The following is a 27,436-nucleotide window of genomic DNA, read 5'->3' on the forward strand; positions in this document are numbered from 1 at the left end:
GGGATTGGAGAGATTGGACTTGTACTCACTGGAATTGAGGAGATTGAGAGGGGATCTGATTGAAACGTTTAAGATAATTAAATGATTTGATAGGATTGAGGCAGGAAATATGTTCCAGATGTTGGGAGAGTCCAGTACCAGAGGGCATGGATTGAGAATAAGAGGTCAGTTATTTAAAACAGAGTTGAGGAAGAACTTCTTCTCCCAGAGAGTTGTGGAGGTGTGGAATGCACTGCCTCAGAAGATGATGGAGGCCAATTCTCTGGATGCTTTCAAGAAGGAGCTAGATAGATATCTGATGGATAGGGGAATCAAGGGATATTGGGACAAGGCAGGGACTGGGCATCTCAGAATGGCGGTGCAGACTCGAGGGGCCGAATGGTCTACTTCTGCACCTATTGTCTATTGATTAATCAGCCCATCAAAAGTACACCCAATACTGGGGGGAGCTCAGTGGATCAGGTAGCATTTAAAGAAAATCAATGACTCAAGTCAAGGTTACTTTATCTGGAATGCAGTCTCTTGCGTCTTCATATTGATATTATTCATTTGAATACTTTTGAAAATTCTTAATGAAATTCATAAAAAACTTTGGAACTCACATTTTTCCCTACTAACACTAGTGTGAGGCCAATCAATTATGAAGCAGACTACACATTCCAACTTATGAGTGAAAGACTGTTGTAACAATATTCAGCAGCATTATTTTCAACAGTCACCTTCCTAGGCCATCTGCTTCTTCATTATCCATCCCCTATCCATGGCACTCTTCCAACCATAACATCCTGGGAAAGGTTTCACTGCTAACATAATGGCCTTTCTGTAGAAGCAGTGCTTTGGTTATGGTTAGAGATAACAGATGCTTTGGAATGTGAACTGGGTCTTTTGTTTGGTGTGAGATGAATAGAGAAGACACTGGAGAGAATCAGTCATACAATACGACCCAGTGGGGAGATCATGATTTGATTAAACCGGACAGCGAGATCGATTGAGGATCTGTGAATTAAGCTCCACAACTGGTGCACACTGTACTGTTTAAGTATAATGGGCCCTTTTAGTTTTCTCATTCTTTACTCACCCTTTTGTTAAGATTCATGAATATAATCCTTTAATTGTATGCAGTGTACTGCCTGTTATTTCTTGGCACTAATTTGTAACAGGGTGGCAAATTACAGAGCATCCACACAAACCGGGGTTTGGGGCGGGAGAGGCGTCTCAATCTCACTAGTTTGGCGGGAATGGAGCAGGTTTTCACAACTATCATGGTATTTCCCACCTATCAATCCCTCTCTCCCCACACCTTCCCCCTCAGTCTACAGCCTCTGTAACATGCATAATGATGGTGAGATTGCAAGCAACATATACACACTTGTTCACAATGATTCATGAAAGCTTAGTCAGCACTGCAGAAGACCTTCGTCCTCAGTATTTTAGAGTCTTTTTTCCTATAATTAATTAACTAAAATATTCACCTTTGCCTCTTCTATCTGGGAATGCAGGCAGCATTTATCCCATGGTTAATCTAGGAAAGCATTATGTAGTTAGATTGCATTACTGTTGCTTTTCTGTGTTACATTTTGGTGGTTCTACCTTGTCTGAATGTTTTCCTTAACTTCCATAATAGTGAAGCAATCTAAAACTCGTCAACCAATATGAACCAACATATAATAACTTATAATGGAACCCAGCTAAACTAAACACTGATTTATTTTGTTTTTCAATTCTTATTTTCATGATCTCGCCCCATCACAATCTATGCAATATCCTCGCTAAATTAGCCATCCAGTGGTGTAGTGGCATCAGTACTGGAATTTAAGGCAGATGGTCTAGGGTTTTAATCTGGCCTTCTCCTTGCACATTTCCCATCTGTTCAGGGTTGAGCATTGAGCTAGCAACTCAACTTCATAAAGAAACAGACAAATGCTCTGGAAATGAGAAAAAAAGCCACCCGATGCACCAAAAGGCGTGAAAATGAACAACAATTCATCACCAAATTAAAACACTTCACCATCCATTCCTTCCCTAAAATTCAGCTTAGGGTTTTCCAAATACCTCCTAGACTCAGCAGAGATTTTTTTAACTAATGACTAACTTACTGCTGTAATTTACTTTTATAAATACCTGATTCTATTTTCACTGAGGGTTAGTGAATTCAAAATGAATACCACTGTGCAGAAAAACATACCAAGTAGGTGAAGTATTTTATTTGCTCCAGGACTTGTAAGTCGTCAGTTCGGGGGTGCAGTGTAACCGATAACTCTGCACCTGGACTTAAATCTGTTGTTGGAATACTAATGTGCAGGTAGTTTGCTGAATTATTTTGTGTCCTATAGGGCTTTATAGTTATCCATGCAGATGCCTGTTGATCCTTGGGAAGATGAGGAACTTCTGTTAAAACCTGTAAACAGAAAGACAAAGGAAAGAAGTAAATTCCAACTGTTGAGCACATGTTGATCTTCCACCAACTTAAAAATGCAGTATACTTCATTTTATTAAGTGAATTAGTAAATGAAAAGTTAAGTTTCTTAATTCATATGCTAATTCATCAGTCAGTGGGCAGTGGGAGCAACCAAAGTTGTAATTTTTCATCCTTTATGTCTTTTTTACAATATCGAGACACTGCAGAATATTAAGAAAATTATGATGGTCTACTCCATCAGCAGGCTGCTGAATGGTGGAGGAGCTGGACTTATTGTATACTGTTGTTGTGCTATTGCCTGGACTTGTAGCGTACCGTTGCTGTGCCAGAGCAGTGCGTGGACAAACAAGTGAAGTGAATGATTATCTTGGACGGATAGTGGGAGAGCATTGCCTCAGTTACAGTACAGACTAGGCTCTCGTGCCCCAGAGGTTGTCTTTTGTAGCTGCCCAGGGGAATAGACACTGGAGGCAGTGCAAGAGAGAAAAGAGACCTCTACGGATTTGCTAGAATCTGAACTGGTTTGGAGACTGGTCAGTCCCATCAGGGCAGCTTCTAGTGTTCGCTCTGTGCTGCTCTCCTGAGTTTGTTTTGTGGAAGAACTGATCCAGGATAACATCCCATGCACCACCTATCTACAGGGCATGGCGCTCAGGAATGGACTATATTATTTGTTTTAGTGGCTGTATGTTCTTCTGCTATCGTAAGCATGGGGGTTTCTTTTTCCACACAAGACTCAGACCCAGGTATTTGTTAGGAGACTTTATTTACATGACATGGGGAGCCTTTCCTTGGGAGAGCAATGACTCTGCTTACAATCACTACATACATCCTTTTTATGGTTGATTCTAATGGATATAATTTGATCAATGTTTCCATATTTGGTATTGTTCTCAGCAAACTAGAGGGAAAAGCATCTAAGTCCTGTAGCCTTGTGGTGTACAGTTGTGGTGTATGTCTATAGCAGTATGCTAAAGGGCAACACGAGAGACAACCTCGCTGTGTGGGCAGCACCATGATTTTCTGCTGATCCAGGCATTAAGCAATACAGACACACAATTCTATTGTCTCACAAAGATATTTACCCAATCCATTTGCCAAAATCATCCACATAACCATATGTGCTATATGTGCTGTGTGCTGTTGGTAATGAGTTTTTCATCTTGGCCCAGAGGAACACTGTTTTCTTTGGATATATTCATGTATGGTTGAATGATAAGTAAACTTGGACGTGACCTTGAATTGATGCCTATGATGTTTCTTTTCCTATTGTATTGGCTGAAATCAATAACTCGTCTCTGATAAATGATTTTACTGCAAGTGGGGATAATTTTGGAACCTGTCAGCTGTTAATTATTTATAACTAAATATGGTAGGATCACAGAACTTCAAAATGTTGAAGTCTGCTTAGCACTGCTGAGTGTCAGCCATTTTTGCTGTTACCACAACTGAAGATACTGAAGAGTTTAACACACATGTAGTCATATAAAAACATAGAAAACCTAGAGCACAATACAGGCCCTTCTGCTGAAAAAGTTGTGCCGAATATGTAACTAACTTAGAAATTATTAGGCTTACCTATAGCCCTCTATTTTACTAAGCTCCATGTACCTATCTAAAAGTCTCTTACGTCCCTATCGTATCCGCCTCCACCACCGTTGCCAGCAGCCCATTCCATGCACTCACCACTCTGAGTAAAAAACTTACCCCTGACATCTCCTGTGTACCTACTCCCCAGCACCTTAAAACTGTGTCCTCTTGTGGCAACCATTTCAGCCCTAGGAAAAAGCCTCTGACTATCCACACGATCAATGTCTCTCATCTTGTACACCTCTATCAGGTCACCTCTCATCCTCAGTCTCTCCAAGGAGAAATGGCTGAGTTCACTCAACCAGTTCTCAAAAGGAATGCACCCCAAACCAGGCAACATCCTTGTAAATCTCCTCTGCACCTTTCTATGGCTTCCATATCCTTTCTGTGGTGAGGCGACCAGAACTGATCACAGTACTTAAGTGGGGTCTGACCAGGGTTCTATATAGCTGCAACATTACCCCTCAGCTTCTAAAATTCAATTCCACATTGATGAAGGCCAATACACCATACACTTTCTTAACCACAGAGTCAACCTGACCAGCTGCTTTGAGTGTCCTATGGACTCGGACCCCAAGATCCCTCTGATCCTCCACACTGCTAGGAGTCTTACTATTAGTACTATATTCTGTCATCATATTTGACCTACCAAAATGAACTACTTCACACTCACCTTGGTTGAACTCCATCTGTCACTTCTCAGCCCAGTTTTGCATCCTATCAATGTCCCGATGTAACCTTTGACAGCCCTCTACACTATACACAACACCTACAACCTTTGTGTCATCAGCAAACTTACTAACCCATCCCTCCACTTCCTCATCTAGGTCATTTATAAAAACCTTCTGTGGGCAAGCCAGTTCTGGATCCACAAAGCAATGTTCCCTTGGATCTCATGCCTCCTTACTTTCTCAATAAGCATTGCATGGGGTACCTTGTCAAATGCCCTGCTGAAATCAATATACTCTACATCTACTACTCTTCCTTCACCAATGTGTTTAGTCACATTCTCAAAAAATTCAATCAGGCTTGTAAGGCACGACCTGCCCTTGACTACACCTAATCATATTATACCTTTCCAAATCTTCATAAATCCCGCCTATTAGGGTCTTCTACATCAACTTACCAACCACTGAGTTAAGACTCACTGGTTTAAAATTTCCTGGGCTATCTCTACTCCCTTTCTTGAATAAAGGAACAACATCCTCAACCATCCAATCCTCTGGAATCTCTCCCATCCTCATTGATGATGCAAAGATCATCGCCAGAGGCTCAGCAATCTCCTCCCCCACCTCCCACAGTAGCCTGGGGTACATCTCATCCGATCCCGGCAACTTATCCAATTTGATGATTTCCAAAATTTCCGTCAGATACTCTTTCTAAATATCTACATGCTCAAGCTTTTCAGTCTGCTACAAGTCATCACTACAACCACCAAGATCCTTTTCCATAGTGAATACTGAATTAAAGTATTCATTAAGTACCTCTGCTATTTCCTTCAGTTCCATACACACTTTCCCACTGTCACACTTGATAGGTCCTATTCTTTCACGTTTTATCCTTTTGCTCGTCACATATTTGTAGAATGCCATGTGGTTTTCCTTAATTCTGCCCGCCAGGGCCTTCTCATGGCCCCTTCTGGCTCTCCTAATTTTCTTCTTAAGCTCCTTCCTATTTGCCTTATAATCTTCTAGATCTCTAACATTACCTAGCTCTCTGAACTCTTTGTAAGCTTTTCTTTTCTTCTTGACTAGATTTATTAAAGCCTTTGTACACCATGGTTCCTGAACCCTACCATAACTTCCCTGTCTCATTGGAACATACCTATACAGAACTCCACACAAAAAAACCCTGAATATTTGCCACATTTCTTCTGTACTTTTCCCTGAGAACATCTGTTTCCAATTTAAGCCTCCAAGTTCCTGCCTGATAGCCTCATAATTCCCCTTACACCAATTAAACGTTTTTCTAATTTGTCTGTTCCTATCTCTCTCCGATGCTATTATAAAAGTGACAGAATTATGATCACTATCTCCAAAATGCTCCCACTGAGAGATCTGACACCTGCCCAGGTTAATTTCCCAATACCAAATCAAATACAGCCTCTCCTCTTGTTGGCTTATCTACATATTGTGTCAAGAAACCTTCCTGAACACACCTAACAGATTCCACCCCATCTAAACTCCTCGCTCTAGAGAGAAGCCAATTGATATTTGGGAAATTAAAATCTCCCATCATGACAATTCTGTTATTATTACACCTTTCCAGGATCTGTTTCCCTATCTGCTCTTCGATATCCCTGTTACTATTGGGCGGCCTATAAAAAACACCCAGTAAAGCTATTGACCCCTTCCTGTTCCTAACCTCCACCCACAGAGGCTCTGTACATAATCCCTCCATGGCGTCACCCTTTTCTGCAGCTGTAACAATATCTCTGATCAACGGTGTCATGCCCTCACCTCTTTTGCTTCCTTCCCTGTCCTTTTTGAAACATCTAAAACCCAGCGCTTAAAGTAACCATTCCTGTCCCTGAGCCATTCAAGTCTCTGTCATGGCCACTACATCATATCTCCAAGTATTGATTCATGCTCTAAGCTCAGTTGCTTTGTTCACAACATTCCTTGCATTAAAATAGACACATCTCAAACCTTTGGTCTGAGCGTGTCCCTTCTCTTATCACCTGCCTGTCCTCCCTCACACATTGTCTACAAGCTTTCTCTATTTGTGAGCCACCGTGCTTCAATGAAACCAGGGTTAGCTCTCTGGCTTGATACTGAGAGAGAGGTGTGTGTGTGTGTGTGTGTGTGTGTGTGTGTGTGTGTGTGTGTGTGTGTGTGTGTGTGTGTGTGTGTGTGTGTGTGTGTGTGTGTGTGTGTGTGTGTGTGTGTGTGTGTGTGTGTGTGTGTGTGTGTGTGTGCCCTTAACTCCTAGTGGAGGAGTCAGGGTGCCATCATGACAAGCTTTGCACCAATCATTTTGGTGTGCTCATCATATCATGTCTTGGGCCCATCCCTCTCCAGGTTTTTTTTTAACGAGAGGTGCAAGCTGGACGCGCAACCCAGCACAGATCAAGAACGTGCAAGGGAGCCAGCCGGATTCAAACTCTGGACCTCTCACTCCGAAGTCCAGCGATGATGCCACTACGCCACCAGCCAGCCTCACTTTAGGTACCCCAAACCAAGAAGTTACAGTTTGTGGTGGTGTGTGTTTGTGTTACTGAAAATGGTCTACAATGCCTCGCCTCACAGGTATGTAGTTTTGAATTCCAAATATATTGTTACAAACAATAAAATATAAATGGTTGCTTTGTTATTCAATTTATGGGAACCCAAATACACTGGAAAAGTATTTAATAATATTATGTAAGTAATTCTTTCAAATACATGCTAATTTGAAATAATTATGGTCTTTTAAATTACTATGAAAATTGGCTGGTAAGTTTCACTATAGTTTGCTTTGTCTGAAGAGAACATCAATAGAAGATATAACAGGGATTTTCTAAATCAGACAAACTTTAACAAAGTAAGAAGTATCAGGGAGAAGTGGCAAAAACAAAGAACAGATGTGTAACATAACTAGTGGAAAATCCTGTAGAATACAGTTATGATCTGGAATGTACTGACAATAGACAATAGGTGCAGAAGTAGACCATTCGGCCCTTTGAGCCTGCACCGCCAGGAAGGAAGGTGCTTGCAAGGAAGGTGGGAGCCATTACAACAGTAACTTTCAAAAGGGAATTGGATAAATATTTGAAGGAAAGGAAAGGGGTGCAGTGAAAAGGGAGTGGTAATAATTGGAAGAGCCAGCTCAAGCACAATAGGAAAAAGACCCGCACTTTGTTATTTGTTCTATGAATGCAAATGAAATATCTTATTTCTTACTCTTTTGTTTAAGGTCACTGGCTTTCCCTCTGTATCTATTGTCAATTTAGCAATTCCATCAGCTTGACTGTTCGAACTGCCATGATAACCATCCACCTTCACAGGAACATTATTGGCAGGGGAGCCATCAGGATTAGTTACGTAGACCTTGGGTAACAAAGAACAAGAGAATGATTGAGCAAAGGTGTACCATGAAGTTATGGAAAGGGAAGAGAGTGAGATGAAGAAAATGGGAACAACTGTACCATCATGTCAAAGGGCATCCCAGGCTTGTAATACTTGGACGTTCTGGTGAGCGAGATTGTATATGGGCTGACAACTATTTTTATGCCAGTTTTTTCAGCTTCTACAAGGTCAGTGCCTGTGATGGAAAAACAGAAATGAAAAACAGATACAAAATAATACGTGAGACATTTTACACAATTGCATATGTCAAGGAAATATGCTCTGGGCTTACTAGAATTGCAATAGCAGCATAAGAATACATATATTTGCTTATGAATGCCTTTGCAAAATAATGCCTAGATTCAATGGAGTATTTTGCATTTGTAATAATCTGCTTCCCAGATTGAAAGCGTTAAGAATACACTGTGGCAATGTGCTCCATTATTCCTGTGGGGCATTGATTCTCACATAAAGGTGTTGGCGATTCTGATGAATATTTCCAATGACAATATTGGTGCAGTTCACTCTGTGCCAGAATTTCCAAAAGAGGTCACAACACTCTGTGAGATGAGCAACCAGATGAATTTATTTTTAAACGTTCCCGATAGGATATGCAACCGCCTGCAGCAGCTTCCGGGATTTAGATGGATCGATTCTCCAGAAAATGGATAGGTGGCATGGTTCCTTTAAAGACTTAGGCTCTTTAAAGACTGCTTATTGGCGACCATATTTTGGCACCAGGATTTCAATATTTAAAGAGCACTTGAACTGAGGTCCAGTCCTTGGTCGTCAGCTCTGCTTTGGATTCTCCTCCCGCATCTAGTTTAGAACCCTGTCCTCATTTTAGCCTCATATCATGTGTCAATTTGAGTCTGGATACTCCAGCACTTGGCTGCTAACTATCCTCACCTAGGTCTCTTGTCACAGTACAATTGAGCCCAAGATGGATTGAGCAGGGTATTGGAGCCTCTCATCAGCTGTGGTCAGCCACAGTGAGAAAATTTCAAGACAGAGCTGGGAGATACAGCACCACCAGACTGCCATGCACCAACTGTCATTAGGAGGAAGCCAGAATCACTCAGTCCATCTTCTGATCTCAGAGAGATTCAGCAGTGACCTGGGCTCTTGCAGCAGCCTCGTCACTCAGTAGTCATTGGTGTTTGAGCTCCAGCCATCCTGAATCCCTGTGGTGTGTGGAAAAGTAATCTTCATGATCTCTCACCTGACCAGGAAAGCCCTGGCTTGAGCCACCATGCATTGAGAATGACAGCCGGAGATCAGCTTTGATTTGGAAGAATTCATGAACAACTTGAGGAGAGTGTTCCATCATCCCGCCAGAGCTAACAGAGTCTCGGATCAGCTGATGAAGCTACATCAGCTTAGTTGGTTAGCAAAAGACTACGTTATTCAGTTTTGGACTTTGGCTGAGGAGCATGGGTGGAATGTGGAGGCTGACTGCTCTGTACTGCCATGGATCCAAGGCAAATTAAAGGATGTTCTTGCCCTGGGAGAGCTGTTAGAGGATGTAGAGGCACTGATTGTTCAGTCCATCTGCCTCATTTTGTGCCTGGTGGAGTGAAAGTGGAACTACCTCAGGTGGTCAAAGAGGGATAGCCCAAGCCCAGCCTCATTGCATCACAGTTCTACTTCCCAACTTTGAAGAATGACCAGCCCATCTGCACAAAATCCTGCCAAACCAATGAAAATCAGCTGCAAAAGACTCTCCAGCAATGAGAGGTCCTGGTATCAGAGTTGAGGTTGCTGCTATCACTGAACCTGCAACCATCTAAGACAGTTAAGACTGTTCAGTGTCAGGAGGACAGTGAAGGTAGCAGCCAATACTCCCAACTCCACTGATTCTGGTGTCATGCTGAAGTCAGGGATCTCCTGGGGAAGACCCAGTGAGAGGAGAATGCTTCTGTGAACTTTGGGGCAGCTGATAACTTCCTGGACTTGTGTCAGCCTGTTGGCTTAACATACCTCTACAGGAATTGAGTCAGCCCACGCCCACAATTGTCCTGGATGGTTGTCGTCTTCGGTCCAGGCAGATCCTGCAGCAGATAGCAGTTTTGCAAATGAGGATAGGGAAACATGTGGAGAACATTTGTTTCCATATCATTGATTCTTCTCACATACCCCTGATCCTCAAGCATAACCCTTCTATGAACTGGAAGCAAGGAAAAATCATTGCATGGTCAAGTCGTTGCAAGAGGGAATGTTTTTGATTGGCCACAACCTTCCAATGTGAAACAAATCCAGTGATTGCTGGGAATTGCCAACTTTTACAGAAAGTTCATCAGGAACTTCTGCACAGTGGCGGCTCTGCTGACAGCGATAAGAGATCAATGGGCCATTTTGTTTGGACCACCGAAGTGGACTCTGCTTTTACAGAACTTAAACAGTGGCTCACAACAGCTCGTACTTTGGTTTCACCTAACCCGGACATTCCCTTCTTTCTTTCATTATGGAGGAGGGTGCCTTGGATGCCAGAGTTGCCTTAGTAGACAACTTTGTACAATAAACTGCAACTGTGTGTATTTTTCTTCAAGTGGCTATCCCTGACAGAAGTGAACCATGAGAAGGGAAACAGAGAGTTGCTCGCAGTCAAGTTGGCACTGGCTTAAGAGGTCCAAGAACCCTTTTATTGTATGGACAGACTACAAATGCTGGCTTATATTTGCTGGCGAATCAACACCTGTTCACAAAGCCCAGGTAGAAGGATGGTCTCCAGGTTGTCTGTTTGTCTCAGGTTCTGTCAGATCTAAGGTACTTCAATAGGGACTCACATCTAGAATGGCTGCTCATTCAGAAGTTGCCAGAACCCTCCAGTTCATTAAGAGGAGATACTGGCGGCCAGGGGCAGCCAAAGGGGTCTGACAATATGTGCTGGCATGCGATGTATACATCTGGAACAAGGAAACCCATAACCAGTCTCAAGGGCTCTTTCACCCTCGATCTGTTCTGGACAGACCATGGGCTCACATCTCCATGGACTTAGTCAAGGTTCTCCACCTTCCAAGGGGAAGACCATCGTCATGATAATTGTAGGTCGGTTTTTGAAAGCCTGGAAATTCATTGTGTTGGACAAACTACCGTCAGCAGCAGAGGAGATGAGATTGTCCTATGGGCAATCTACAGGGTCCACAGATTTCTGGTGAATATTGTGTCAGGTCGGGATTTGAGTCATGTTTTTGGAGAGTGTTCTATACACTGTTTGGAGCTACAGCATTCTGCACTTGTGATGTCCCCATCTGAATATCAATTTGGGTATTCCCCACCACTCGGAACAGAGCAGCAGGCCAAGGTTGGGGCTCCTGAGGCCAGAGATCTCATCCAACGCTGCAAGGAAAAGTGGACTTGGGCAAGGGAGATTTTGTTGGTCTTTACTGAGAAAGTCTGAAATGAAAGCTAACTGCAAGAGAAGACAAGGATCAGCTTTACAGCCTGGGCAACGGGTCTGGCTGTCTGCTCAGGATTTGTTGTTCTGCATGGAGTCTGGAAATTGGTACCCAAGTTCATTGGACACTTCAAAGTTCTCAAGAAAGTAAATCTAGTGCCTTCCACCTTGCAGCTCCTCAAGACCCTCGAGGTCAATCCCATTTTTCACATTTCTGAATTAAAACCTGTAGGCACCAATCCTTTAGCCCAACTGCCACCCAGGTTTGTTGATGGGGAACAGGTCATCACTGGAAAAAGAATTCTAGATTCATGAACTGTTCGGGGTGTTTGGCAGTTTCTCGTTGACTGGGAAGGATTTTGTCCTGAAGAATTGTGCTGATCTGGCATCTTGGATCCAGCTTTCATCTATGACTACCATCATTGTCTTTCCTAACAGCCAGGGTCATCAGGAGTCAACCATTGGGGAGGGGGTCCTGTTACAATATGCACCCGACCATGTCAACTTCTGGGGTTTAGATGCTCCAGCTCTCCGGAATATGTATAGCTGATGTGGCCCCTTTAAAGATTCAGGTCCTCCCTGCTAATTGGCAGCCATGTTTTGCTGTCAGGATTTTAATATTTGAAGATTACCTGAACTGAGGCTTGGTGCTTAATCATCAGCTCTGGATTCTCATCTAGCATCTAATTTAGAACCCTCATTTCAGTCTTGTATCCAGTCTCAATTCTAGTCTCAGATACTCATGCAACTGGGTCCTAACCCTGATCGCTAGGTCTCTCATCAGTTCCATTACTCACTGATTCCACTTGATCTTCTAAGCATTTCTACTGCTTCCACTTATCTCTGTAGTTTTGCTTCTGTAGATCTAAACACTGTAGTTCCGCATCTGGACCAGTAACAAGAGACTACTTTTCTAAGTGTCAGAGTGTTCTACAAGACTCTTCATTGTTCCTCATTGTCCATGATGAGTGTGCAAATTCTAGTATGGGTCCAGAGTGCATTTTAGAATTTTAATAGAATATAGAACATTAAACAGTACAGCACAGTATTGTGTAGTACTCTAAGATCAATCCAACCCTCCAATTACACAGAGCTCTCCATTGTTCTTTCATTCATTTACAAATCTGAGAGTTTCTTAAATGTCCTTAATGTATCAGGCTCTACCACCACACCTGGCATGGTGTTCCATACACCCACTACTCTCAATATAAGAAATGTATCTCTGACATTCTCCCTCTAATTTTCTCCAATCACCTTAAAATTATGCCCCCTTGTATTGGTTATTTCTGCCCTAGGAAAAAAGCATCTGGCTGTCCATTCCTTGCTCTATGCCTCTTATTCTCTTGTACACCTTTATCAAGTCAACTCTCATCCTTCTTTGCTCCAAAGAGAACAGCCCTAGCTCCCTCATCCTATCATCATAAGAGATGCCCTCTCATCCATGTGTAGTTAATGACAGCATGGCTGGCTGCTGAAGAGCAGGTTACACAGAGAGAAAAAAAATACAGATTTAAAGAGTACAATCCACAACATTACTTAAAGATCATAAAACAGTTATACTATGCCTTTTTATTCAGCAAATACTCTTGAGAAGATGCTGCTATACTGCATTCCAGATCATGTTCCATGGGGTAAAGGTTGGTGCCTCAAGAAGGCAGTTTCCATTATTAACCACTGCTTCCATTCTCATTACAGCAGTTGGGGAGCCTGAAGGCCCACACTCAACTATTCAGGAATAGTTTGTTCCCTTCTGTTAATCAGATTTCTGAACTATCCATGAACCCATAAACACTATCACATTTTTCCTTTTATTGCATGATTTATTGAATTTGTAATTTATAGTACATTTATGCCATTTAAATCTATTTTTTATTGACTGGGGAGAGCTGCATATCAGCTATTCCTTTATCAATGCTCGCCTAATTATGAACATGCTGATGCTGGAAATGCAGTGTAAAACATACAAAATATTGGAGAAACTCAGCAGGTCAGGCAACATCTATAGTAAGGAACAAAGTATCGAAGTTTTGATCCAAGACCTTAATCAAGTCCTGATTCCAGAATTAGACTAGCATCAATAAAGCAATGGTTGATATCCAGCTTGCCTCAGTTAATAAATATTTACTTAAGAAACCTGATATAGGGTTTGGAATTATCAGCCATCACCTTGCCTCCGGTGATGCTATCTGCTAAACTCTTCTAGCTATTTATTTCTCTACTATTTACTTAAAATTTGCCTGCAAAAAGTATTGAATTCAATTTATTGCTTAACTAAAGATATATTTGTTACAGTAAGGCTGTTGAACTCAGTTGCAAATTAACTTTCAAACAAAGATTCATGAAGAACAGTAACATCTAACAACATATTTGACTTGGTCACTGAGAAAAAGCTGTAGAGTCATATAGCATGGAAACCGGCTCTTCTCCCCAACTGCTCCAACCCACAAGAGGAAGGTTAATTAAACAAGCTATATAAAAGGGGGCAACAAAGACCATTCAAAGAATGGTTTGTATATTTTGATTTACATATTTCAGTTTGTCAGGAAGAGTGTAGTCCATTTTTGGTTCATTGCAACCTTATAAATACTGTACTTCCTGCAATGTAAATGTTGACATATTACTCCTTTAGGAAGTTCAAACCTTTATTAACTGTGAACAAGCTGTATTTCAGGATTCATTTCAGATGATCTCATTTTTATGAACCTGCAGTTTTCACACCTGAAGACAGTAGAAGTTGTACCTTGGAAGTAGAATTATTTAATAGTTTAATGCTGTATGCATGTCAATTTTGTAATTCCATTAAATATTTTGATAGATCTCTGGTGACTCTTTTTCCAGGACAAAGGAGAAAATTTAAAGTTTCTGAACTGTTCCAACAAGAAAGATCTTCTCACAATCTGGACTTGTGGATGTGAACAGTTTAACAGTTTACAATGAATGCAAATTGGACCTTACACAGCTGTATGCAAATACTCCTGTACAGCAAAAATGCAAATAGCCATGTGTATCACTAACTCATTTAAATCTTTTTCTTTTCTAGATGATTCTGACTAGCTTAAGCTGATAACACAAAGGGAGACCCATCCACATTATACAATGTCAAAGATAGCTAATATACGTATAACCAGCAATAAAATTATAAACTATGACAAGATCTTCAATGCCGTTATAACAGAACATAACCATTATGATATTGTTTTTTAAAATGCATTAAGAGAAACACTCACCTGTATGTGTAATAACACTTGCAGTGACATAGATTGAACTCCCAACCAGTGAGTTAATGTCATTAAAACTCTTAGTCAACTGGTCTGTAGTCAGTTTAGCTATTCCATGGCCATTTGTAATCTGCAAGTAAAGGGTTCAGAGAGTTTCTGATATTGCATCTGATTTTCTGTGGTGATGCCAATGGTAAATTTTTATAAGAAAATATACATGCAAATATACATAAATATATCTATCTCTTATATCCTCTCTCTCCTAACATATAATTCCACTTTTCTCATTGATACTATGTTTCACTGCATTTTTTGTAATAATCTGTATTTTGTGTTGTATTTTTATATAAAATGAGAAGTAACTGAAGAATTCACTGCAAAAATACTTAAATTAAAACACTTAGAACTACTTAAACTTTTTATGTTTAATATGAATGAAACAACACTCAGTGGGCAAATCATTAGGTACAACTGTCCTCAAGCTCAGAATGCAAGTATCTAATCAACCAATCATGTGACAACAACTCAATGCATGAAAGAATGTAAACATGGTCAAGAGTATCCCAAAAGCTACTGATCTGGCGTTTTCCTGCACAATAGTCTAGTGTTCACAGAGAATTTGACAAAACACAATAAAAAATCTAGTGAGTGGCTGTTCTGTGGGAGAAAATGCCTTGTTAATGAGAGAGTTCTGAGGAGAATGGCCAGACTGATTCAAATTGACAGCCAGCAACAGTAACTCAAACAGCTGCCTGTTATAACAGTGTGTGTGGAAGAGCATCTCCAAACGTACAACAGGTTGAACCTTGAGGTGGGTGGGCAATGGTAGCAGAAGACCATGAACATCATCTGAAGAAGATTGCACCAATGAACCACATGCCAAAAGGTGCCACCCTACTTCTTGTACTTCATCATCTTCCAAATATGATTCTGCTACTAAACTGCGTGTAATTGGAACCCATGATTTACATTTTGATGGTGTGTTTTTGGGCTTATGACTGATCTGGCACTTTGATGTATCCAAGGAGTTTGGGGAGGTTTCGAGTGGAGTGTGCAGCCTGGAAGCCAAGACGCCTGGAGACAGGGAATGAGACTCCATTTCTCACCAATTAATGAGCAACCCTGATTGAAGTCAACAAGGATGACAGGGAAAGGTGAGCAGGAGTTCAGCACCTTCTGCTTGTGTTTGAATGGTCTCTCTCTCTCCCTGTCACTCACTGCTGCAGAGGAAGGTACCTGCTTTTAACTGATCTTTCACTCTTGTTCTTGTTTGCTAACATCCGGAGGAAAGTGACAATGTTTGACTTGGCTTTCTCTCCCTCTCGCTCGAAGCTGCTGGAGGGTGTGCTGGAGTCTTGAGTCTCGGACAAGGTTTAATCAATGTGATTTGTGGACTGGGTTCTGCATGCATGCTATATGTGGTTCTGGTTGCGCATCTTTTCATTGCTATTTTGTGCAATTTTGATCCAGGCGGACTGGCTCTGTGGCTTGCAGTCAATGAATGGCACAGCACTAAATTGAATTAAACTGTATATTTCTAGAGTGTTTCAATGATTCTGCAGCATGATGTTTTATATGTTGTGTTTTTTGCTGTTTGCGTGATTTGTTCTCTTTTTTGTGCATTGGGTGCTGTCTTTTTAGGGTGTTTCTTGTTTTCATGGCTGTCTGTGGGAAGGGGAATCTCAGGGCTGTATACTGCATACATACTTTGATAATAAATGCACTTTGAACTTTGAACATACATTCAAGGACCACTTTATTAGGTATGATTAGGTACAGGGAAAAGCTTGGTAATGATGTTATTGAACATTTCATATATGTTGGGGTGTATGAGTCAAGAGGGAAGGGGTGGAGTTGTAAGTTAGAGCAGGGTAATAGGCAAAGAAAGCAATTTGTTTTGAAAGTGCTGACATTATTTATTTCTATTACCATTCATTACAGAAATTGAAGGTGATTGAATTTGTATAAAGTTTAATCAAATAAATAAAATACCCACCTTTGCCAAGCCAAGAAATTTGGGCCAATTTTCTGATCTGAGGTAACAGCAATACAAGCCTTAATTGATGCAGTGCTTCAGTTCCAATGAAACAGTCAGTGGCTTCAGAAATTATTGTTATGCCTTTTGTTTAGTTGTTAATTCTAACAAGTTAATTTTTCAGAACCCAATTCCATATTGTGTCATTTAAGGTAAAATTGGATAGGTATATGGACAGGAAAGGAGTGGAGGGTTATGGGCTGAGTGCGGGTAGGTGGGACTAGGTGAGATTAAGAGTTCAGCACGGACTAGGAGGGCTGAGATGGCCTGTTTCCGTGCTGTGATTGTTATATGGTTATAATATCATTGGAATATATCATGAAGTCTGTTGTTTCTGCGGCAGCATTAGATTGCAATACAACATAATAAAAAACTAAATTACAGTTATTATACACATAATGTTGCTAAATTAAATATGTAGTGCAAAAAATAGTGAGGTCATGTTCAGGGGTTCAATGCCCATTCAGAAATCTAATGGCAGAGGAGAAGAAGCTGTTCCTGAATCATTGAGTGTGTGCCTTAGGCTCCAGTAAATCCTTTCTGATGGTAGCAATGAGAAGTGAGCATGATCTGGGAAATGGGCGTCCTTAACGATGGATGCCACCTTCCTAAGGTGGAGGCAAGCCGAAGTCAAGATGGCACTAAACAGTGACTCCTTTGCTTGCATCTTTGGAAACAGCTCTATTTCCATCTTTGATATCTGTTTTTTTTTGCTTTTCAGGGTGTGGGGGTTTCTTTTGAAGACCCTGACCTGGAGTTACACTCTGACTTCAGCTCTTTGCGGGAATGGGACCCACTCTCACGATCTCATGACTGGCTGCTTTTTGATATCCCAAGGACGCAGCCTGGAAGCCGAGTGTGCCTTCAGGGTTCTGGGTTTTTGTGGCTGTGGAGACACGCTGATTCTAGGCCGATGTCCTTGACTGAAGTGTCGTGGGAGAACACAGAACATCGGGAGCAGTGGGCTAGTTGCCAGAGGTTACGTGTCCAGAGAATTGCATGTTTTTGGTGCTGACTCTCTGGGCACAGAGCGCGGGAAAAGTGACACAACAGACTTTTAATTTTATAAATCAGTGAGTTGCTTGTTGTGTCTTCCCTCTCGCTATGAAACAGAGACACTTTGTTTTCCCTTGGGGGGGGGGAGAGAGAGAAATCCTGTGGTATGTTGAATTACTGGGTGAACGAGTTGTTTTTGGGATACTGCAAGTCTGTGTCATTATTGAGGCTCCTGAATGCTCAGTGGAGGGTGCCGATGCTTTTTTGCCGGTGCGGGTGGGGTGGGGTTGTTGGTTGCTGCTGCTTATGAGGAAGGGGGAATTGGGAGGGGCTTTGGGGTTCTAACATTTAACTGTCAGTCATTCTTTGTGGCACTTCTGTTTTCATGGATATCTGTGAAGAAAAATAATTTCAGGATGTATATTGTATACATTTCTCTGATGTTAAATGTATTTATTGAAATCTATTGAAGCATTGCTCTTTGAAGGTGTCCTGGATGCAATGGAGGCTTGTATCCAGGATGCTAATGCAGCCATTTAGGGTGCTGTCCATGGTACATTGTGAATTGTGAAGACTTGAGTTATATTACTGTGTCCTGAATTGAATCAGAATCAGGTTTAATATCATCAGCATATGCCATGAAATTTGTTAACTTTGTGGCAACAGTACAACGGAAAACATGATAATAGAGAGAAAAAGAAAACTGAATTACAGTAAGTACATACATGTATTAAGTAGTTAAATTAAATAAGTAGTGCAAAAAAAGAAATTTTAAATAATAGTGAGGCAGTGACCATTTAGTAATCAGATGGCAGAGGGGAAGAAGCTTGTATGCCTTCTATGAGTGTATGCCTTCAGACTTCTGTACCTCCTTCCTGATGGCAACAATGAGAAGAGGCATGTCCTGGGTGGTGGAGGTCCTTAATGATGGAGGCTGCCTTTCTGAGGCACTGCTCCTTGAAGATGTCCTGGATACTATGGAAGCTAGTGCCCATTATGGAGATGGGTAATTTTACAACTCTCTGCAGCTTACTTCACTCATGTGCAATTGCACCCCGTACCAGATGGTAACTCACCCAGTCAGAATGCTTTCCATAGTGCATCTGTTGAAATATGAAAGTGTTTTGGTGACATTCTAAATCTCTTCAAACTCCTAATGAAATACAGCCACTGTCTTGCCACCTTTATAGTTTCATCAACATGTTGGGTCCTCACAGATATCGACGCCCAGAAACTTGAAATTGCTACCTCTCTTCATTTCCCTCTATGAGGACCGTTGTGTGTTGCTTTGTCTTGTCCTTCCTGAAGTCCACAATCAATTCTTTGGTCTTACTGCTATTGAGTGTAAGGTTGTTGATGTGACACCACTCAACTAGCTGGTATATCTTGTTCCTGTACTTGCTGTCATCACTGTCTGTGATTCTTCCAAAAATGGTTGTATCATCATCAGATTTAAAAATGGTGTTTGAGCTGTGCCTAGCCACACAGTCATAGGAGTAGAGTAGTGAGCTAAGCACACATCCTTGAAGTGCACTAGTGTTAATTGTCAGCAATTTGGAGAAGTTATTTCCAATCTGCACTGATTGTAGTCTTCCAGTCAGGAAGCCAAGGATCCAGTTGCAGAGGGAGGTACAGATGCCCATGTTCTGTAGCTTTTCAATCAGGTCTGTAGGAATGATGGTTTGAACATCAATAAGCAGCATCCTGACATAGATATTTGCATTGATCTGGCGATCCAAGGGCGCATGGAGAGCCTATAAATCTATTTTGGCAAAGGGCAAATTGCAATGGGCCCAGGTCCTTACTTTGGCAGGAGTTGATTCTAGCCATAACCAATTTCTCAAAACACTTCATCACCATAGCTATGAATGCTACTGGATGATAGTCATTGAGACAGCTCACCCTGTTCTTCTTGGGCCCTTTTGAAGCAGTTGGAAACTTCCGACTGTAACAATCGGAGAATGACAGTGTCTTTGAACACTGCCAGCAGTTGGCTGGCACACGTTTTTAGGGCCTTGCCAGGTACTCCATCAGGGCCTATCGCCCCCTTGAAAGGCAGCTTGACTTTGGCCTCTGAGACAGAAATAACAGGGTCACCGGATGTTGCAGAGATCCTTGTAGCTATAGTTTTATTCTCCTTTTCAAAGTGAGCACAAACAGAGTTAAGCTCATCTGGGATATAGCATCACTGCCATTATTGATGTTGGGTTTCGCTTTGTAGGACGTAGACCTGCAAACCTTGTCAGATTTGATGTGCAAATGATCTTGCCTCCAACCTCACTCGGAATTGTTTCTTAACTCTTAAGGTAGCTCACCACAAGTCATACTTGGTTTTCTTGTACAGACCTGGAATGCGAGACTTAAATGCACAGTTCTAGCTCTCAACAGACTATGAACCTCCTGGTTCATCCATAGATTTTGATTTGAGTATGTACAGTAAGTTGTCATAGGTGCACACTCATCCACACAGTTTTAATGAAGTTAGTGACAGCTGTGGTATACTTGTTGAGACTTAAAGATGAATCCCTGAATGGCGAGGTTTTTCCAAGTCTCCATAAAACAAAATATACACCAGCTTTTAGTGTCCCTTTAGCAGCACTCTTGCTCTGAGATCTTCAATTTTATTTACCAGAGACTGTACATTAGTCAGCAGGATAGTTGGTATTGGGAGTCGAAAGCCATGCTTCCTTAAGTGAACTTTTAAACTGCATGGCATCATCTCTTCCACTGTCTTTAAGGGGAACTGTATCAGCAACCAGAGTCCATTCGAGTTTTATTGACTTTGGGTAAAGATAGATTTTATAATCATTTTAAAATTATATTTCTTGCTATATAGTCCATAGATGCAGCTGTCTAAATGGGAATATTTGATTTCCATTGGAGCTGCTCACACAAGTACCCTTCTTAATGGTGCCCTAGAAGTATATTATGTCTAAAACTGTTTCTTAATTGCAAAACTATCAACATTTTCATCTTTTCAAAACCTCTCGCTCAGTGGCCCAAGTTTCACTGAGTAGTTGTGAATGTCAAAGACATATATAGAAATATTCAATTGCTCTAACCACACCAATTGATTTGAACCTGCTGCAGTTCATCTTTGCAACATTGCACTTCTTCTGGTCTGGTGGCATTTCATTTGGTGTACAAGATTTGGTTTTATGAATGCTTGTGAAACCAAATACAGACCAAGTAGCTTCTTTGCAGAACTGCTATATTCAGTACATAAAGGAGATGCTGAAGTTTATTTCCTGATATTTCAATTCTATAGCCCCCTTCCATCTCTCTGTGAAGATCTGAACATTATTTTCAAGGTGATACATGGCAGCTTATAAACAGTGGTATCATCTGGACAAAAGTGGCTCCACTCTATCGGTGGTCAGTCCTTTGTCCTCATTATCTCTCCCTTAGCCATTTTTAACTTACAATCAACTTGGTTTCTCACTGAGTCTGTTCCAACAAAACATCTACAATTTGAAATATTAACTGTTTCTTTTTCTACAGTTACGCCCTGACCTGATGAGTGTTTCCATCTTATTTAAGAGATAAGACCATAAGACAATAAGATACAGGAGCAGAATTGGGTCATTTGGCCCATTGAGTCTGCTCTACCATTTCATCATGACTGATTCATTTTTCCTTTCTATCTAGCATCTATGGTTATTTTTTTTTTCTAATTTTCAAGGCAAAGAGAATGGATGGAGTTGTTCTGAACTACAAGGTGTTAAGATTGATCTAAATTATCAACAACCAGAAGAGAGTTATTTAAGGTAATATGCCAAAATGAATGGCTTAGATCTGCCACTTGACATGGTGAAGAATGGAGTTTGCAGTTTTCAGGGGGGTACTAGTAAATAACTAATTGGAGAAAATATACACTTAAACACCTTCATATGTCTCCAAACAATTGCCTACATATAGGGAAAAGTAGAAGAGAAATGATATGACATGAATTGTCCTTCATAAGAGTGGTACAGATTGATTGGGCTGAATGAAATCATTCTGCCATTGTAGTACTGTAAACTAACATGGATCAATAACCAATTTGTAATCTTCTAGGTGACACAAAAGCAAAGAAAGTATCATTTTGATGAAAAATCCATGCAGAAGAAAGCTCTTCTGAATTTTCATTGACAGCATGTTTTCTTGCGAAGTCTCCTCCTCTTCCCCCTTGCTGTCCTGTGCCTTAAGGTTAGCACTTCCACACTCAATGACAACAGAGCCAAACTTTTTGAAAACTCATCCCTACAACTGTCACAGCCAAAAGTACAAAATAGCATTGGAACAACATAATATTAAAAACAGCATCTAATTTTTCATCACACAAAATAATTGACTTGTAGGAAAATATTCAATCTTCAGTATTAAAATGACTCCTTGAAAAGATAGCTGTTAGTTTTCTAAGATTATTTATGTTAAGCAATTTCTCTGTGACCTTGGGTGAGCTGGAATAAACTTGGAATATAATTAGCATATGATAAGATCAGAACTTGCAGATGTTGAAAGTTCTGCAAAACTTTACAGACTCTACTTACAGACACTGTTTGAAGTGAATTTGCAATGCTTGTTCTTTTACCATCTTTCAGTACTCCAAACAGAATAAAGGCTCGACCCTCAATATCTTTTCCATAAGGGTATCTGCAATGAATAAAATGACTGAGAATAAAATGCCTCCAAAGCAAATGAGTGATGTTTGGAATTGTCACAGCACATAAATCTTTTCATTCTCATGTCCAATTCTTTCAAAAAAATAATTTGCTGAACAGCTTATTCAATTTTCTTTTGAAAACACTGTTGCCTGTCAGATTATTTCTCTAAGATTCTCTCATATCCCCATTGCATCATTTATCCAGGATTTTAAATCTGTTCCCCTGGTCTTTTAATCATCCCTTGATGGGAACAGCTTTCCTCTCCCGAAGTAATCCAAACTGGTGTTGATTTTGAACCACCTGTCATATTTCCTCTCAATCTTCTTTATCTCAAGGAAACAACTGCATCAAATCTAGAAACTGAAGTATTTCTTCTAAGCTGGGGATCATTCAGGAAAATCATTTCACCTGACCTTCCTTCGGATTGATACACATATTCCTTCTACTGTTGCAAAATACTGATGAAATTTGTCCTGCCTCACTTGTGTCAGTTTTCACTGGACCAATATCCGCTCATGGGATATTTGAAAAAACTTTTTGTATCCTCTTTTATATTATTAGCTAGCTTATCTTTATATTTCATCTTTTCTATCATGGTATTTTTAGTTGTCTTCAATGGTTTCCAAAGCTTCCTAACCCTCTAAGGTCCCACTAATTTTTGCTGTATCTTTGACTTTTATACTGTCTTTAACTTCCCTTGTCAGCCATAGTTGCCTCATGCTCCCTTTAAAATACTACTTCATCTTTGGGATGTATCTATCCTGCACATTCCGAAAATCCCCCAAAACTCCAGGTGATGCCATTCTGCCATTACCCCTGTGTTACGTACTTGTGACATGACAGTGGTACCCTTGTCACGTGACTGGGGTTGAAGCTATACTGGACTTGAGGTAGTGGTCTTGTGATGGTGGAGTGATGTCATTTTCCCACCCGTGGAGATCATGTGACAGGTTTTTTTTAACAGGTCATAAAAGGAAGACCCCACCCTGTGAGGAGGGGCAGTTCGTGGCTGGATTTGCCATGTTGACTTCATGCCACTGCGTGATTTAATGTGATGACGCAGTTTAGTTGAAAGATGAAGTTTTATCTAATACCTAAAGTTTAAAAGGTCATTGCCAGCAGGTTCTTTACAATACTGCTAGTTTGAGAATCAGTGGAGAGTGAAGATCGGAGTTCGGGAGTTAAAGATTGAGGAGAATCTATTTCGACGGTGAAACGGGTTCGACCTTATTTAATCCTTATTCGGAAGAAATTCGTTGACTGTTCTCGTGATAATCTCTGCGGGATAGCAGAAGATTGAGGACAGTGTGATAAAGGAAAGGTCAGTGCCTTTAAGCCGTTTCGTTTCGTAAATTCTTCGTGGGAAGTTCGACGCCGGGGATCGAAGCAAAGCGACGTGAAAGAGAATTTAAATCGTCTTATAAAGTCTCTCCTTTTAAATGGACTGTGAGCATTTCGAACTTTTGGCAATACTACATTAAAGAACTGTTTTTGCAACGTCGTTTTAAGAACTGTTTGAGTTACATCGCTTTAAGAACTGTTTAAGCTGCCGCACAGCAGCTGTTTCTGGTTACGTTAGTGTTTGTTTCCTTTTGGGGGGGTTTGTTTTCAGTGTTTAATAAACGTGTTGTTTGTTACAAAAACCCTTGCCGAACTCATATATCTATTGTTGCCTGAATACGTAACACCTGTTAGTGTCCCCTTCCGGTCAACTTTGGTCTGTTTCTCTTTCATCCCCCTGTGATTTCTTTTACTCCACCATAATAACAGTGAAGACTGCAGGATGAAGGTGCTGTATTTAAATTCACGTAGCATTCGGAATAAGGTGGATGAACTCTGGCACATTTAGAGATTGGTCAGTATGACGTTGTGGGCATCACTGAGCTGTGCCTGAAAGAAGGTCATAGTTCTGATTTTAACATCAAAGGATATACCTTGTATCGAAAGAACAGGCAGGAAGGCAAATCGGTGGTATGATCCTATTGGTATGAGATGGAATTGCATCTTTAGAAAGAGATGGCATAAGGTCAGAGAATGGTGAATTTTGTGGGTGGAGTTAAGAAACTGCAAGGGTAAAAAAAACCATTATAGGAATCATATATTGTCCTCCAAATAGTAGCCAAGATGTAGGGTTGAGATTGCAAAGGGAGCAAGATGGCATGTAATAAGGGTAATGTCACAATTGTAATGGGTGATTTCAACATACAAGAGGATTGGGAAAATCAGATTGGTGTCGGATTGCAAGAGGGAACTTGTTGAGTACCTACGAGGTGGCTTTTTGGAGCAGCTTGTGCTTGAGCTACTCAGGAAAGACTATCTCAGATTGTGTGTTGTGTAATAACTCAGATTTTATTAATCAGCTCAATGTAAAGGAGTCCTTTGGAGACAGTGATCATAATATGATTGAATTTCTAATGCAATTTGAGAGGGAAAGTGTAAGTCAGATGTATCAGTATTGCAATGGAATGAAGAATTACAACGGCTTGAGAGAAGAGCTTGCCCAGTTGGATTGGAGGGGGATACTTGCAGGTATGATGGCAGAACAGAAGTGGCTGAAGTTTCTGGGAATAGTACACAAGATGCAGGGATAGATATGTCCCACAGAAGAAGTTCTCAAATGGCAGGGCTAGGCAAACGTGGCTGACAAGGGAAGTTAAGGACTGCATAAAGCCAAGGAATGAGCATATTAGGTAGCAAAAGTGAGTGGGAAGTTGCCTGACTGGGAATTTTTAAAAATTCAATAAAAGGCAACTAAAAAATCTGCAAGAAGGGAAAAAATTACATACGAGGGCAAACTAGCCGATAATATAAAGTAGGATACTAAAAGTATTTTTCAGTTATATAAAGAGTAAAAGGGAGGTAAGAGTTGATATTGGACCACTGGGAAATGATGATTGTGAGGTGGTAATGGGGGACAAAGAAGTGGCAGATGAACATAATAAGTACTTTGCTTCAGTCTTTACTGTGGAAGACACTAGCTGTATGCCAGAGGTCTGTGACTGTCGGGAAGCAGGAGTAAGTGTCATTGCTATTACAAAGGAAAAAGTGCTAGGCAAACTGAAAGGTGTTGATAAGTCACCTGGACCAGATGGACTACATCCCAGAGTCCTGAAAGAGGTTGCTGAAGAGATGACAGATGCATTGGTCCTGATCATTCAAGAATCACTTGATTCTGGCAAGGTCGTGGAGGACTCTTTAAGAATGGAGGAAGACAAAAGAGAGGAAATTATAGGGCAGTTAGCCTAAGCTCAGTGGTTGGGAAAGTGTTGGAGTCACTTATTATGGACAAGGTTTTGAGGTACTTGGAAACTAATGATAAAATAAGTCAAAGTCAGCATGGCTTCTGTAAAGGGAAATCTTGCCTGACAAATCTGTTAAAATTCTTTGAGGGAGTAATGAGTAGGGTGGACAAAAAAAAAGGCAGTGGATGTCATTTACTTAGATTTTCAGAAGGCATTTAATAAGGTGCTTTATATGAGACTGTTTAACAAAATAAAATCCTATAGTGTTACAGGAAATATATTGGAATGGATCGAGGAATAGCTGACAGGCAGAAGGCAGTGAATAGGAATAAAGGGGGCCTTTTCTGGTTGGCTGCCAGTGACTAATGGTTTTCCTCAAGGGTCAGTATTGGGACTGCTACTTTTCACATTGTTTGTCAATGATTTAGATAAAGGACTTATGACAAAGTTTGCAGATGATATGAAGATGGTTGGAGGGGTAGGTAGTGCTGAGGAAGCAATGCAAATGCAGCAGGTAGACAAATTGGAAGAATTGACAAAAAAGTTGGAATACAGAGTTGGGAAATATATGATAATGCATTTTAGTAAAAGGAACAATAATTCAGACCATTATCTAAATAGGGAATAAATTTAAATATTAGTGGTGCAAAGGTACTTGGGAGTCCCCATGCAAGACTTCAAGGTTAATTTACAGGTTGAGTCTGTGGTAAAGAAGGCAAATGCAATGTTAGCATTTATTTTAAGGGGAATAGAATATTTAAAAGAAAACAAGGAGATAATGCTGAAGCTTTATAAGACACTAGTCAGGCTGAACTTGGAGTGTTGTCAACAGATTTGGGCCCCTTATCTCAGAAAGGATGTATTGTCTTTGGAGAGAGTCCCGAGGAGATTCACGAGGATGATTGTGGAGTGAATAGGGTTAAGATATAGGGAGTGTTTGGTGGCTTTGGGTTTGTACTCATTGGAATTTAGAAGAATGTGTGGGGATCTCATCGAAACTTACTGAATGTTGAAAGGATTAGATAAGTGGATGTGGAGAGGATGTTTCCTCTGGTGGAGGTATCCTGAACTAGAGGGCATAACATCAAAGTTGAGGAAAGACCTTTCGGAATAGAAGTAAGCAAGAATTTTTTTTTTAGCCAAAGTGTGGTGAATCTGTGGAATGCTCTGCCGCAGACTGCAGTGGAGGCCAGGTCAGTGGGTATATTCAAAGCGGAAGTTGATAGATTCTTGATTGGTTGGGGCATCAAGGGATATGGTGAGAGGGCAGATGTATGGGGTTGAATAAGATCTGGCATCAGCCATGATGAAATTACAGAGCAGATGATGGGCTGAATGTCCTAATTCTGCTCCTATGTCTTATGGCCTTATAATACTGATGCACCTGACTTTACCTTCTTCCTCTCCAACTGTCGGGTGAATTCTATCATTTTATGATCACTGCCTCCTAATGGTTCCTTTACCTTAAGCTCTCTAATCAATTCTGGTTCATTACACAACATTCAAACTAGAATTGTCTTACCACATCTGGGGTCAACCACAAGCTGCTCTAAGATTCCATCTCGTGGACATTCTACAAATTCCCTCTCTTGATTCAACTTGATTTTCACAATCTACCCTCACCAACCTGCATATTAAAATCCCCCATCACTATGGTAACATCACCCTGTTTACATGCTTTTTCTATCTCCTATTGTAATTTGTGTCCTACATCTTGGCTATGATTTGGAGGCCTGTATATAACTCCCATCAGGGTCTTTTTACTCTTGCAGTTTCTAAACTCTACCCGCAAGGATTCTATATCTTCAGATCTTATGTCCCTCTTTTTAAGGATTTGATTTATTTTT

General features: G+C 40.8%; 1 protein-coding gene across 1 annotated transcript in view; it reads right to left on the reverse strand.

The window, feature by feature from the left end:
- LOC132385622 (complement C3-like) overlaps positions 1-27,436 on the reverse strand; it is a 300,827-nt gene that overhangs the window by 253,478 nt on the left and 19,913 nt on the right. The window contains exons 8-12 of the mRNA XM_059957796.1: positions 22,234-22,336; positions 14,680-14,800; positions 8,136-8,251; positions 7,891-8,037; positions 2,186-2,398 (exon numbers count right to left, since the gene is read on the reverse strand). Of these exons, the coding sequence (XP_059813779.1) occupies positions 2,186-2,398; positions 7,891-8,037; positions 8,136-8,251; positions 14,680-14,800; positions 22,234-22,336 (700 nt within the window). The remainder of the gene's footprint in view (positions 1-2,185; positions 2,399-7,890; positions 8,038-8,135; positions 8,252-14,679; positions 14,801-22,233; positions 22,337-27,436) is intronic.

The sequence above is a fragment of the Hypanus sabinus genome, assembly GCF_030144855.1.
Source record: "Hypanus sabinus isolate sHypSab1 chromosome X1 unlocalized genomic scaffold, sHypSab1.hap1 SUPER_X1_unloc_2, whole genome shotgun sequence".
NCBI classification, from domain to species: domain Eukaryota; kingdom Metazoa; phylum Chordata; class Chondrichthyes; order Myliobatiformes; family Dasyatidae; genus Hypanus; species Hypanus sabinus.